General features: G+C 38.0%; 1 protein-coding gene across 3 annotated transcripts in view; it reads right to left on the bottom strand.

Annotated features, from left to right (window-relative positions):
* Nucleotides 1-895: 895 nt before the first annotated feature.
* The window catches only part of SYT9 (synaptotagmin 9), a 72,200-nt gene continuing 61,278 nt past the window's right edge, over nt 896-11,817 (bottom strand). The window contains exons 4-8 of one of the 3 annotated variants that reach the window (XM_055722899.1): nt 9,577-9,697; nt 8,344-8,515; nt 7,566-7,695; nt 6,832-6,988; nt 896-5,810 (exon numbers count right to left, since the gene is read on the bottom strand). In XM_055722899.1, the coding sequence (XP_055578874.1) occupies nt 6,881-6,988; nt 7,566-7,695; nt 8,344-8,515; nt 9,577-9,697 (531 nt within the window). In that variant the 3' untranslated portion in view covers nt 896-5,810; nt 6,832-6,880. Of the gene's footprint in view, nt 5,811-6,831; nt 6,989-7,565; nt 7,696-8,343; nt 8,516-9,576; nt 9,698-11,817 lie in introns of those variants that run through there. The other 2 variants (XM_055722900.1, XM_055722901.1) reach the window with 2 other exon arrangements.

Raw genomic sequence — 11,817 nt, 5'->3', positions numbered from 1 at the left:
TAATGCAGAAAAACAGGACTCTATGTAGGGCCTACAGGTGTCAGCATTACTGAGGATAATACCATCTTCAAAACTACAGGCCAGTTCTCATTTCTTTTCCATGTGTCTGTGATGTCTGTAGTTCCAATAAGAGAACAGAGCTATATTAAATTCTTTCTTAGTTGCATGAAAGCATTATTTTGTGCCATGTTTTATGTCAGCAGCCCTTTATTAATGCGGTATGTGCAAGTAGGCTAGATCTTCCAAATGAGGAAAGACTGAGCTTATCCCTAAAGAGACTGAGAAACTCTTGCGTAATTAGATGTCATGCACCTGTAGAAGAACGCATGCTGATGCATATGTAATTTCAGCTGGTGTGAAAAAAAGACAAGGAAAAGGACAAGAGTATCACCTTTTTAGGTGCAGTTTGTGTGGTCATACCTTCTCTCTTCTCCATTTGCTTCTGGGCTCTGCCAGGGCATCCCTGGGAATTTCCCTGAGTTGCATGTCAGGTGTTGACAGGTGAATTGCTAATAGCTAGCCTGCTATTCTAAATACTAATTTTGGTAATTAAACACACTCCCGTTTGGTAGAAGCACTTCTGCAGCTTCTTGATTTTCTTCTTAAGTATATATGATATTAATCTTTGATATGTCTAAAAATCTTTTTGTAATGTTGATTGTGGCCATGGGATGAAACAAAAGGAGGTTTCAGTATCCAAACCCCCAAATTGTGTTTGAGTGCTGTAAAGTAACTGTTGTGTTACCAACTTTGTCTCTCTGGTCTCATTTATTTTATCAAAACACAGCATCTATGGAGAAAAACTGAGTTAAAACATTTCCATAGTGTTTGCTGGCTTTCTGAATAATGAACTGAACTTTATTAAATACAAAACAGTAATAAATACAAGTGCACAATTTCTTACAGAGTTTTTATTAAGGTCAAAACTTATTTGTTCAGACTAGATTTATATAAATAAATCACAGTACATTTTTACTTGTGTTTAGAAGATTGTAATACATATTATAAAATTAAGAAATTTTTGTCCCTCAAACCATCACTGCAAAAGGAATCATGCATTATTTCTACTAAACAAACAAAATGCCCACCTAATTGAGAGAGCCTTGATACAGGTATGGCTCTACTCTCCAAAATTAGACATGAAACATAGAGATACCAGGACTATTTATTGAACAGGAAATAATAAATTACAGTACAATGTTCATGTGTTATTAAAAACAAAAGTATACCAAAACAACACACCTCTCTTCACACACCTTTTGCAATGGGTATTACAAATGACAGCTGGCCAGCATGCAACTGAGTAAAACATTCCAGTTTTACAATGTCTACTTTTGAGCAAAAGAAGGAGGAACTAAAAAACCCAGACAAAACAAACAAACAAACCAACTGCCCAGATGCTTACAATTCCTCATGTCATCTTCCCCTCTGTGCCATGTGCTGTGTTCATCAGCAGTTGAGGTATGTCCTGGTGATACCATTCCTGAATAGTGTCCATCACTGCCATCAGGATTAGTGCACTTGATGGACCTTCAAGGAGATGGAGGTCCTTTCAGAGAACTGCAGGACCCTGGAGAACTTCCAGCTGTAGTTCTTTGCCCAACCCACTGTATTAGAAATGAACTGTAAACACAGGTCTTGAAACTACTCAGCCATGAATGTGCAGTGTCCTTACAAGGTAATTCACACCTTGCACAGCTTGGTTCACATATTGTAAGGCTGTCACTTCAGAACAGAATTACGGTTGCAAGCAAGGCCTTGCACTAGTGACAGCAAGATTCAAGGTGACGCTGTTACGAAGCCTGTCCTGCCATTTTTCCCAGCACAGGGGGCTTCTATTAAATTCTACAGTATTGTGGATTACTTTCTCTACATGATTTTTTCCTTCTAGGTAAGAAAGCCATTGTTTTCTCACTTGATACAGAGATGTAATCATTTGACAATGCACTGTTATAAAGGGAATAAAGCATTTAATTGATGACACTTCAGATTGAATCACCTGGTCTATGTTTTGTTCACTTCTTTCTGTTCAGACAAAATGCATTAACAGTAATTTCAGATAGATTTCTAACTGGGTAAAACAGATTTTTCAACTGAATTTCCAGTAGTATTTCTCCCTTCCCATTTAGTATTTGTTACTTTTAAACTAAAAGAGAGTTTGCAGCCTTTTTTTTAAATGGCAAATAGGTCCTCTCAGTGCTCAAATGTTGCCAAGTGATGAATATGTAAATATGTCTCTTGTACATCTGACTTTGGGTGCTCATGTTAATATAGCGCCATATCATGTTTGCTGTTTAAAAACACACGAATGAAACCCAACTGAACTAAAAAAACCCAACAAACCAAGAAAAAAAGTAACCAACTCCCCCCCAACAACTATCCCCTCAAGCCAAAAATGGTGGACTAAGATAACCTCTTATTTTTCATTCTTTAGCATTGCTCTTTGCTGTTATCTCACTTTGGATTGAACCAGTGGTCCCCCCACTGGTAGTTAAATTGGACCTCTCTGTAACAAGTTTCTCATATGTACTGCTTTGGTGTTTTATGGATCTGCTGGCACAGAAAGCTGAAGTGTGCATTGACTAGTAGGAATAGTGTGAGCACTGTCTGTTTTATACTACATGCTTGCTTTCTGTTCTGGTACTCCCTGCTTCCCCAGATTGAGATGCATGTGTGTTTGTCCGCTGCCAGGATTATTTACAGGGAAAAATGAAACAAAAGAGAACAGAAATACTTTTAATGTCTTGTGATTTCAGTGGAAACAAATAAATATTTGAGCTTCCAATTGCAGGAGGGTTGTGCTGTAAGTATTTTGGCATGGAAATATCACCACACAACTGCCCATTATACTCTGCCTCAGTGTCAGTAGCTTGGAAGCCTTTCCCATTGACACTCACTGCTGTTTCATAAAGCAGTGTCTGAAATGGTGGTGGCTTGTTATGGAAAACTAAAAGTAACAGTTTAATAGCACGTTGTTAATGAGTGAAGTGGGATTAAAGTCTTGCTGAGATGTGTTTCTAAGGGGTTTCCTTTTCTATTTTAGAATTATGATACTTGTCATACAGCCTAATTATGCATTCACAGAAAATAGGAAAACAAATGAGGGTTGCAGCTTTGAAATTATTCTTGTGAGCCTTCTACTAATTTACCTCTGAGAATCATAGTTCAGAAAAAAAAGACTTAACAGTGTTGGGATCATAGGTTTCTCTGGGTTTCCAGGTGATTTTGTAGCAGTATATCCTCTGTTCCTTCCAATGTACTGTTGTATTATTGTACTACAGTCCAAAGACAACAGCAGTCTTCTACTGGCCCACAAGAACCATAACATGAGAATGTTTCAGATCTAGAGAACAGCACTGGTTAAGTGGAGTATAAAGGTGAAGGGTGAAGTATTCAAATATAGAGAATAGCTATCATTCTGTATATGCACTGTTATGATAAGGCAGATATTTGTAAAAAGCACATAGTAATGCCACAGCCTGAGTAACAATTTGCAAGTTATGAGTCAGCAAGAATAAGGAGAATTTAATAAAAAATTAGGTTTTCTTCCTCATCCCTAAACCTTTGAGGTGTGCTGGATTCCAATCTCAATGCTTACCGAACAAAGATTTCAGATATTTTTTTTTAATAGATCTGTGTTCAAAATAATTCCTTGATGCCAGACCCTTGAGCATTAAATAAACTGAGTATGGTAATAAAATAAATAAAATCTGGCAATTACACTGATACTACTTTTCAGTTGATGCCCCTTTGGCTTGCTAGAGACAAATCTTAGAAAGGCTTCTGCACTCTTCCATGGACACAGAATGACCCCACTGCATACGTAGTTTACTTTTTACAGAAGTTAATGTTGCTAACATGGCAGTGGGAAAGTGCAGCTGCCTGCTCTGCATTCCAGGCTTGGATGCATGCGTAACGATTTGCCCAGGAAATTGAAGAGCTCCAAAGGAAGAGGTCTTCTGTTTTGCTCATGCCCATCTCCCCATGTTGACACCTGGGGGACAAGCCTGGGTAAAAAGTGCAGGATTTTGCCTGAAGCGAGGATCGTGCATGAACAGATACAAACATTGTACTGTATCACTGGCCCGCTGATACAAAGTTCCAGATGAAAGTGTAGTGGGATAGTTTTGCCAGGGCAACTTTATATCTGTATTTTTTGTTCTTTTGGAAATGCCCAATTATGTGTCTGAATTTTTGATTGGGCAGGTTTTGTAGAGCTGTTCAGTTTGACAGGGGGTATCCTTGTATGTGGTAACTGTATTCTCCATAGCATGGCATGAGATTTTTGAAAACCACTGTACTTACAGGATTTCTGCTTTATAGCTGCAGCACACATTTACAACACATCCACGATTTTCTGCAAGTGCCAATCTGTGCTTAACCCAATAGCAATTCTGATTTTCTGGAAGATCCTCACTGATAGGTTATAACACTAATTTTTCAAATTTTGGATCAAAATATCATATATTATCTTCAATTTGTGCATGCATATGTGTGTTGGCAAAATTGCAAATCCAAAATGCTTGGTAAACATTCATCACATACAAGACATGAAGCAATATGGGTGCACATACACTTATCTGAACTACATATAAAGACCAGGGCTCCCTATCTGTAAGTACATAGCAGGCAACTACATTGCATAAAGTACCCATACTTCGGATTCGCATTTTCAAAATAAAAATTCCCATGTAAAATTTTGAATAAAATTCTCTCTAGAAATTTTGAAGGAAGAGAGATCTCTTTTATTTAGCGTGGCTAAATAAGTGGCAAAAATTCATCCCAGGGCCTCTTGTTCAGGGGCATAGATTTCATCATGTGAAGGAGTTCAGTGTTTTGATTTTTTTTTTTTAATGGTCAGAATTTGTCTGCATTTAAAATATACCAAAATAGCCCTGTTAATTCTACTACAAATAATAAAGTAAGTCTTCACAGGCACTATATATTTCGAACAGCATTTTTAAGATTACACTGTGTGTGTGTGTGCACATGCACACATATGTGTGTGCTTGTTTGTATGATAAAGCATAGCCACCTGTGATATGCTTCCAACTTTTTGCAGCATCATGGACACAACTAAGAAACATTGACTGGAAAATCATCTACAAAGGTTGAGGACTAACAGCCTCCATGTTATACAGATGGTTATCTTCTTTCTAAAAGAACACACTGTCATTACAAGTACCATATGTATCTTGTTCTCACCCAACAGAACTTTTTTTTTCAGTTTTTCAGATCTCAAGGATTTCTGCAAAGAACCATATTAATTTGTTTTCATGTAAGGTGAAAGGAGGCACCAACTGAGACTGAGGACACAACTTGTCATCAAAAAATAAATGTCTGATGACAATCATTCTTGAAAAAAAAAAGGATTTAGAAAACTATCCATTCACAATACTCCACCTTTTTTTGCAAAGACAAGAACTGTATTTGTTGCTGCTTCCCATATTTGTTGGTTTTCATTGCTATCATGTTGCTTGTAAAACCTGGGTTATTCTAATGAACAGGAATTATGACTTGAATTTGGGTAACGCTTACGACCATACAAATAACCTATCAGTAGTAGTAGTGTCAGCTGGAGAATTAATGCTACAAGTGAATAACATTATGCTACTTATAACCAATAGCTCTTCACACAGTAGAAGACTGAGGGTCCTATTCAGCAAATATTCAGGGTCCTATGGCTGTGGCCACAGAGGTTCCAGAAGCTCTCGCTGAGTCTAATCCTGATTCAGGAACCAAAATGATATGCTGTGTATATATTTCTCTGCACAGCCTGGATGCGCTGGACACCCTCCCCCACTTGATTCCTGGGAAGGAAAAAAATATGCCTCTGTTTAGCTCAGTGACATAAAAAGCAATCCACAGTAATGAAATCTAAAGAAGTTAGCCAGGCATGTATGAAAAGAACAGGATGCCTGTGAAAAGGGAAGAGGTGTCAAAACCTAATTGTGGGCTCTGGCTGCAATAAAGTTTATCAGAGGGAAGGCAGGTTGGATATAAGGATGTAGACAACTTCTACTAAGAGACACTTCTCATATTCTGGGAAATAGTAACCATTACACTATTCCTCACTTGGTGATGTGTTTTCTAAACCCAGCTCCCGAAAGCCCAGGTAGGCATTTCAAGTGTAGGCATTTCACTTTAGCTAGCTTGTCACTTAGAGCACAAATATATAGGCAGAGATTCCCTACTTTTCTCAATCTTCTTTCACAGCATACTTGCACGTTGGCAGCGCCCATGCTCTGAAGAGGCATGGTACATTCCCATTGCCACAGAGCCTGTGAGCCCTCGAAGATCTCCCTGCTGAAACTGTGCTGCTGTGGTCCCCAGGCACCAGTAAATATAAGTGCTTATGGACACAGGGCAAGACTACGGTATTTTTGCCATTTTGTAGCATCTTCTTATTGCCCAACAATTATTTATGGAACAGCCTAGGGTTAGTGCTTACTAGTAGGTAAAGTCCTCACCTGCATTCTAGTAACATGGCTGCACTCTGATGCATAAAGTATACTTAGAGAGGCTGTAAACTGCCTGCCTCTCTATATTAGGTGCTTATGGCATCGTTTGTGGCTTGATATTAATACTTTAGTCTTTTCTGTCTTTCAACATTGAGGGTAACATTGTGGCTGCTCATAAACATAGTAGGTTTTTTTGACTGGGATTACTGCCTGACTTTAGCCGCGGTAGCAACAATAAAAGTAAGTCATGGTAGCTCTTAGGAAGTAATTTCGTTAAGTGTTTGATGAATTTTTGTGTCTTGTGAATCAGGATTAGTATTCCCTGTACTGGGGAGAGGATTAGACAGAGGGATTAAAAGGACATCTTTACCCCACTGGACTCTGTGGAATAGCCCCTGAGGATATGGCTAAGAAAGAGTTCAACAGGAATGCCAAATTTCTGCTGAATAGGTTAAAAGGGTGAGGAAGCCTCTTCGGCAGCCATCCAAGCGCAGAAGACCTGCATAACATTTCTGCTGAATAGGGCCCTAAAGACAAAAAACAAAACAAAACAAACAAAAAAAAAAAACATAGGAACCTTGAAAAGCTTTTCTGATTGTGTCGCTTCTTATCAGTGCCTCAGATCTCCAGAGACACTTAAACATTTTTTTTTCAGTGCAGTTAGGCATCCTTTGAGATGTGCTAGTGGTGTGGATGATTTATTGTTACAAGAGAAGAAATCAAATTAAGTTGTTATATATAAAAAAATAGGTCTTGATTATTCTGTAAACAAGGTCAATTTCTTTATATCAATTATCAGTGAAAGTTACCCAAGATCTTATTTAAAAAACAAAACCAAACCCTTAATCCAGTGTATAATGTTTGGTGTTTTCATGTATATATTAAAGGCATTAATTACTTTCTGTCTCCCTAAAATTGAAAGGAGCAGACTTAACTTGTGTGTTACATTTGACTTTTAATATCATTATTAATGAGCCCTTTTCCAGGATTCAGTGCATGCATGTGGATCTTGGTTTTGATCATAAAATTTTATCCACCTTCTAATGCCATATGGAAAAATATTCACAATTTTAGTAACAGGTCGGCAAGAAATAAAAGCCTTACCTCTGCAAGAGGATGCCAGTGAGCAATGGGTTTCCGAGGGTATGACAGCATTTCGTTCCAGTGGTCACGACCTAGACTTTCTGCATCGTTGCCTACTTGACATACTCCAATGACCTCATTGTGACCTACACTGTGAAAATGTTCCATAATATTTTTTTCTTAAAATTTTACCTTTAAAACCATACCATTTACATATTTCATTAGAAACGTCAATCATGGATTTTCAGAATTAATTCTTGCCTGAAAAATATAATGAACTATAAAATACATAGGTTTGCTTTTTTCATTTCCCGCTAATCACGATAATTTACTATTTTCCCTGTTATAGCATATACTTTGTGTCAGTATGCATTTATTTCTTATGTTTGCATGAAGAATGTAATAAGTTATTTGCCTGTGTTCTGTAATTAGTTGCACATACAAGTGAACTCTAAGCTACAATTTAGAAATGGAGACATGTGTTGAAGGGGTTAGCATAATTGTGCACAAACAAAACATCAGTGTGTGGACTGTCTGATTATATGTACAGTTATTTCAGTTCTGGTAAACATATATGTGGCTTAGTTATGTCAGTTAAGGATGCAAATCCGTATTTTAAAATTTAGAAAGGAAATTCTGCCTGACGATACAAGAAGTTTTAGTCTTCTGCCAAACTCAACAAGACATTAATTTCCCATTTATTGGGAAAAAATAGTAACTTTATTTCTAGATGCAAATCTACTGTGCAAGATTTTATAAGCCAATAGATGATGTCATTTTACAGCTACAGGTATCTCACCGGTCATAATCCATAACAGCTATCGACAAGTTAATTTGGTCAATGTTTTCTGGAGGGACGTCAAAGACTATGGCTTCATTGTAAACAGGATTAAGGGTATTCCTCTTGGTGGAAGTTTTTCTTTTCTTTAGTCGCCTTCCTTCACACATTAAAGAAACCTTCACGTAGGGATCTGTGTGAATCATAAGAACAACGTTGGTTTTCTTTTGTTGTTTTTAAGCAAACATAAATGGAAAGTGAAGGGAGCAGCTTTCTTGTATGCCCATACCTGCTTGCAGAATCAGTCACCTGGACCTGACTGGAATCTGAGCTTCTTTATTACCATGGAGTGCCTGGGAGGTAGTGGAGCTTTGAAAGCTTTAACTGGTTGACTGCTTATAATGAACAATTTAGGCTCAAGAAGCTCCTTGTTGTGTACCGACTTCTCAAAGGGTATTAAAATATCCACTGAACCGTGTTATACATGACTGTTTTATACAACAGCCTGTGTATCAGCCTATTTATAACAGACTAATTACTTGTACAGGTTTGTAGGACAGACAGAATATGACAATATTTTACACAGTGGAATTTACTGATGTATGGTTAGATGTAATTCAAAGTGTAACAATTAGCGGCTTATATTTCTCTAGAGAATTATAATTATTTTTAAACTCCTGAACGTAGTAAAAAAAAAAAAAAAGCTATTTCTTTGTGGCTTCTTTCTTGGAGCTCTACAGCTCCCTGCTAGTATTTAAAAATCATCTATGAATGACTCTTCATTTCAATTAATTTCTGGGTTTTATCATCAAATTTTGGCAGGATTGCTGAAAGGAGTCTGGGATGATCGTTGTTTTGTCCATACGCCAACAACAGCAGAATTGGCTCAGTGGCTCTCAGAGACTCTCACTGAGGGTCAGTCTTCCTCTGTACCATAACGGTAACAAATAGGCTGCTGTACAAACAAATTCCCAGTGTGAATGCAGTTCTGCCAACACACTATTCTGAATCACATTGGCTTTAGAAATAACAGTCTTGCAATCTTTTTAAGAGCAGATTATTTAAAATTGTTGGTTGCAACTCAGCAAATTAAAATATTTATTTCTCAGAAACTCCTGTACTCAAGTAACTCAAAAGCTAGCAGTACAAGAACCCTCTTCTTGGAAATCATTCTGGCATTTGACAGTGCTGAATTCAGTGTCTCAGGAGGGAAATGGGACAGAAATCCACATAGAGCATTAAATTCATTCCTACCTGATGCTCCTGTGATATCCATTGCCTTTAAATTTCTTGCCTTTATTATTGTAATAGTTAGTCTACCAGCTGTAGGAAGGTAGCAGAGTGAAAACATCAGGTCACCAAGATCCACATTGTCCTGTTCCAAGGAAAGAGATAGAATATGAAGCGATAACAACAATTTTCTCACCCATAACAGGAGCTAAAGATAAAAATATACCTTTGGGGATCTACAGTTATGCAAGCAACAGCTGAATTCTCATTCTGAAACACATCTGAAAAAACAAGCATCCATCTGCATACAAGGTTCAGGTTGCTATGTTTGTTGCTATACCACCAAAGTTCTCAAGTGGAAATGTGGTTATAGTTTCTAGCACTCGGTCCTCGGAGATGAAACATATTTAAGTGATGAAGTACAACATGAGGCACCAGAAAACCTTTGTTCTATTTCACGTTTTCTAGTGATTCGCATGTGTCATTGACAAGCTGGAACAGACCTCTGTGCCTTTCCTGCTGGGTCTGCCAAAGGATACCCAGAGAGAGGTTCACAGAAAAAAACATTGGTTGCACAGGGCAAAGTTTTATGCAACACTCAGGCTTGCATAAACTCAGGTGTGATAGTCACTATGGGAATGGAGCAGTATCCACCTAAGGTGATGAGGACATTACTGCCTGTGCCTTGCACAGACAAGCTCCCTCAAGTTACCTTATCCACTTGTTTCATTGATAGAATGATTTGCCATCCTTTCCTGTGTCAGCAGCACTGGGGTTTCATAAAAGTAGTAGAAAATGAGCAAACCCTGTTTCAAGTTAAAAAGCATCTGTCTTTTTTTTTTTTAAAGGAAATCCAGCTCTTCTATAAAAAATATAGTGAGTAAAGGATTGTATTAAATAGTTTCTGAGATTTGATTTGCATTTTTTTGACTGAGCAGTGAACTGTCAGTTTCATAGACCGATCTCCTGAACCTAATATTTCATTCCTGACTAAAAAAAGTTATCCTGTCTAGCAAATTCAAAGCTATGTTCTCGGTTTTACAGGGAAGTGAAATACAGCTGTTGTGGAATATGTGTATATTGCCCACTTAGCTTTGTGCAATAGTTTTTCTTCTTTCCCTTTCTCAGTCACCAAAAAATGAAGGGTGGTGGATGACACAAAAGAGTGAAAATACCTTGAAACAGCATCTAACAGGCTAGTGTTTGTCTCTGAGCTAGCTGCTGTGTAGACCAAAGCCCAGAGCCTACACAGTCACTTTATGTAACTTCATAAGTCAGCAGGGGAGGTGTGCAGGACAGAAAGAATTGCTGTCACAGAGCTGTAGAAAAATGTTATGTTGGAAGGAATTTCTAGAGGTCACTTGACCCAACCCCTTGCTCAGACAGGCATCTTCACTTCAGTTTTCAGGTCATGCAACGAAAAAAGAAATCATGTCCACTCATTCAGAAATATGGTCTTCCCTGCTGCTGCTGTTGGAAATGCTGTCAAAGAAGGGAAAAGCTGATATTATGGGCCCTTTGTCAGTAATAACTAGCTTTTAACCCTGACTTGACTTCATTAACTATCATCTTTTCCATTATAAAGATCAGTGTTTCATGGTAGCTGTAAAGCTAATAAAGGTTGTGAAAATATCAATATAGCTGATATGACTGTTCAGTGTCTTTTGATAGCTCATACTTGGAAGTAGACCTGCTGCAACAAACTCCCTGTCTCTGACTGACTTTGACTGTGGGAGGATCAAAGTGCTGTTTGAGAAGGTGATGCTGTAAGGAGTCACACAGGCTAAAGTGATGTCAGCACATCCAGGAGAAATTTCTCTTGGCTAACACCTGCACTTAATGTTATAGGAAGAATAACTGATCTCTGAAATTTTCTCAGTGGTCACCGGGAGCTTGATACCTATAACCTGGGGAACAGGAAGCAAAGATTTCACTTATCCTTCCCATTGTGAGGAAGGAAAACTTCCAGCCTTTAAGTGAACTTCCCCAGCTCTGAGGTGCTGTGACTCAGCCATGGAATTCTTTCTCATGCTGCAACTCTAAGGGGAGCAGACTTTCATGAGCCATTTAAAGAAATTACTGAGTGAAGCCATGTGTTGGTAATTTGGGGAATTTGTCACTCTAGTGAATTTTGATTGAGGTTATTTTTCATGAATTGGTTACAGACTTTTAGGAGAAGATAACATTGTTGAATCATGCAGGTTTTCCCTGGCTGTAAAGAAGCCCACCAGGCATCTGTTGTTTTAACTGTTTATCTTAGTATTT

This window comes from Falco cherrug, chromosome 10, assembly GCF_023634085.1.
Source record: "Falco cherrug isolate bFalChe1 chromosome 10, bFalChe1.pri, whole genome shotgun sequence".
Taxonomy (NCBI): Eukaryota; Metazoa; Chordata; class Aves; order Falconiformes; family Falconidae; genus Falco; species Falco cherrug.
The sequence above is the reverse complement of the archived record's forward strand: the minus strand, read 5'-3'. Positions and strand labels throughout refer to the sequence as shown.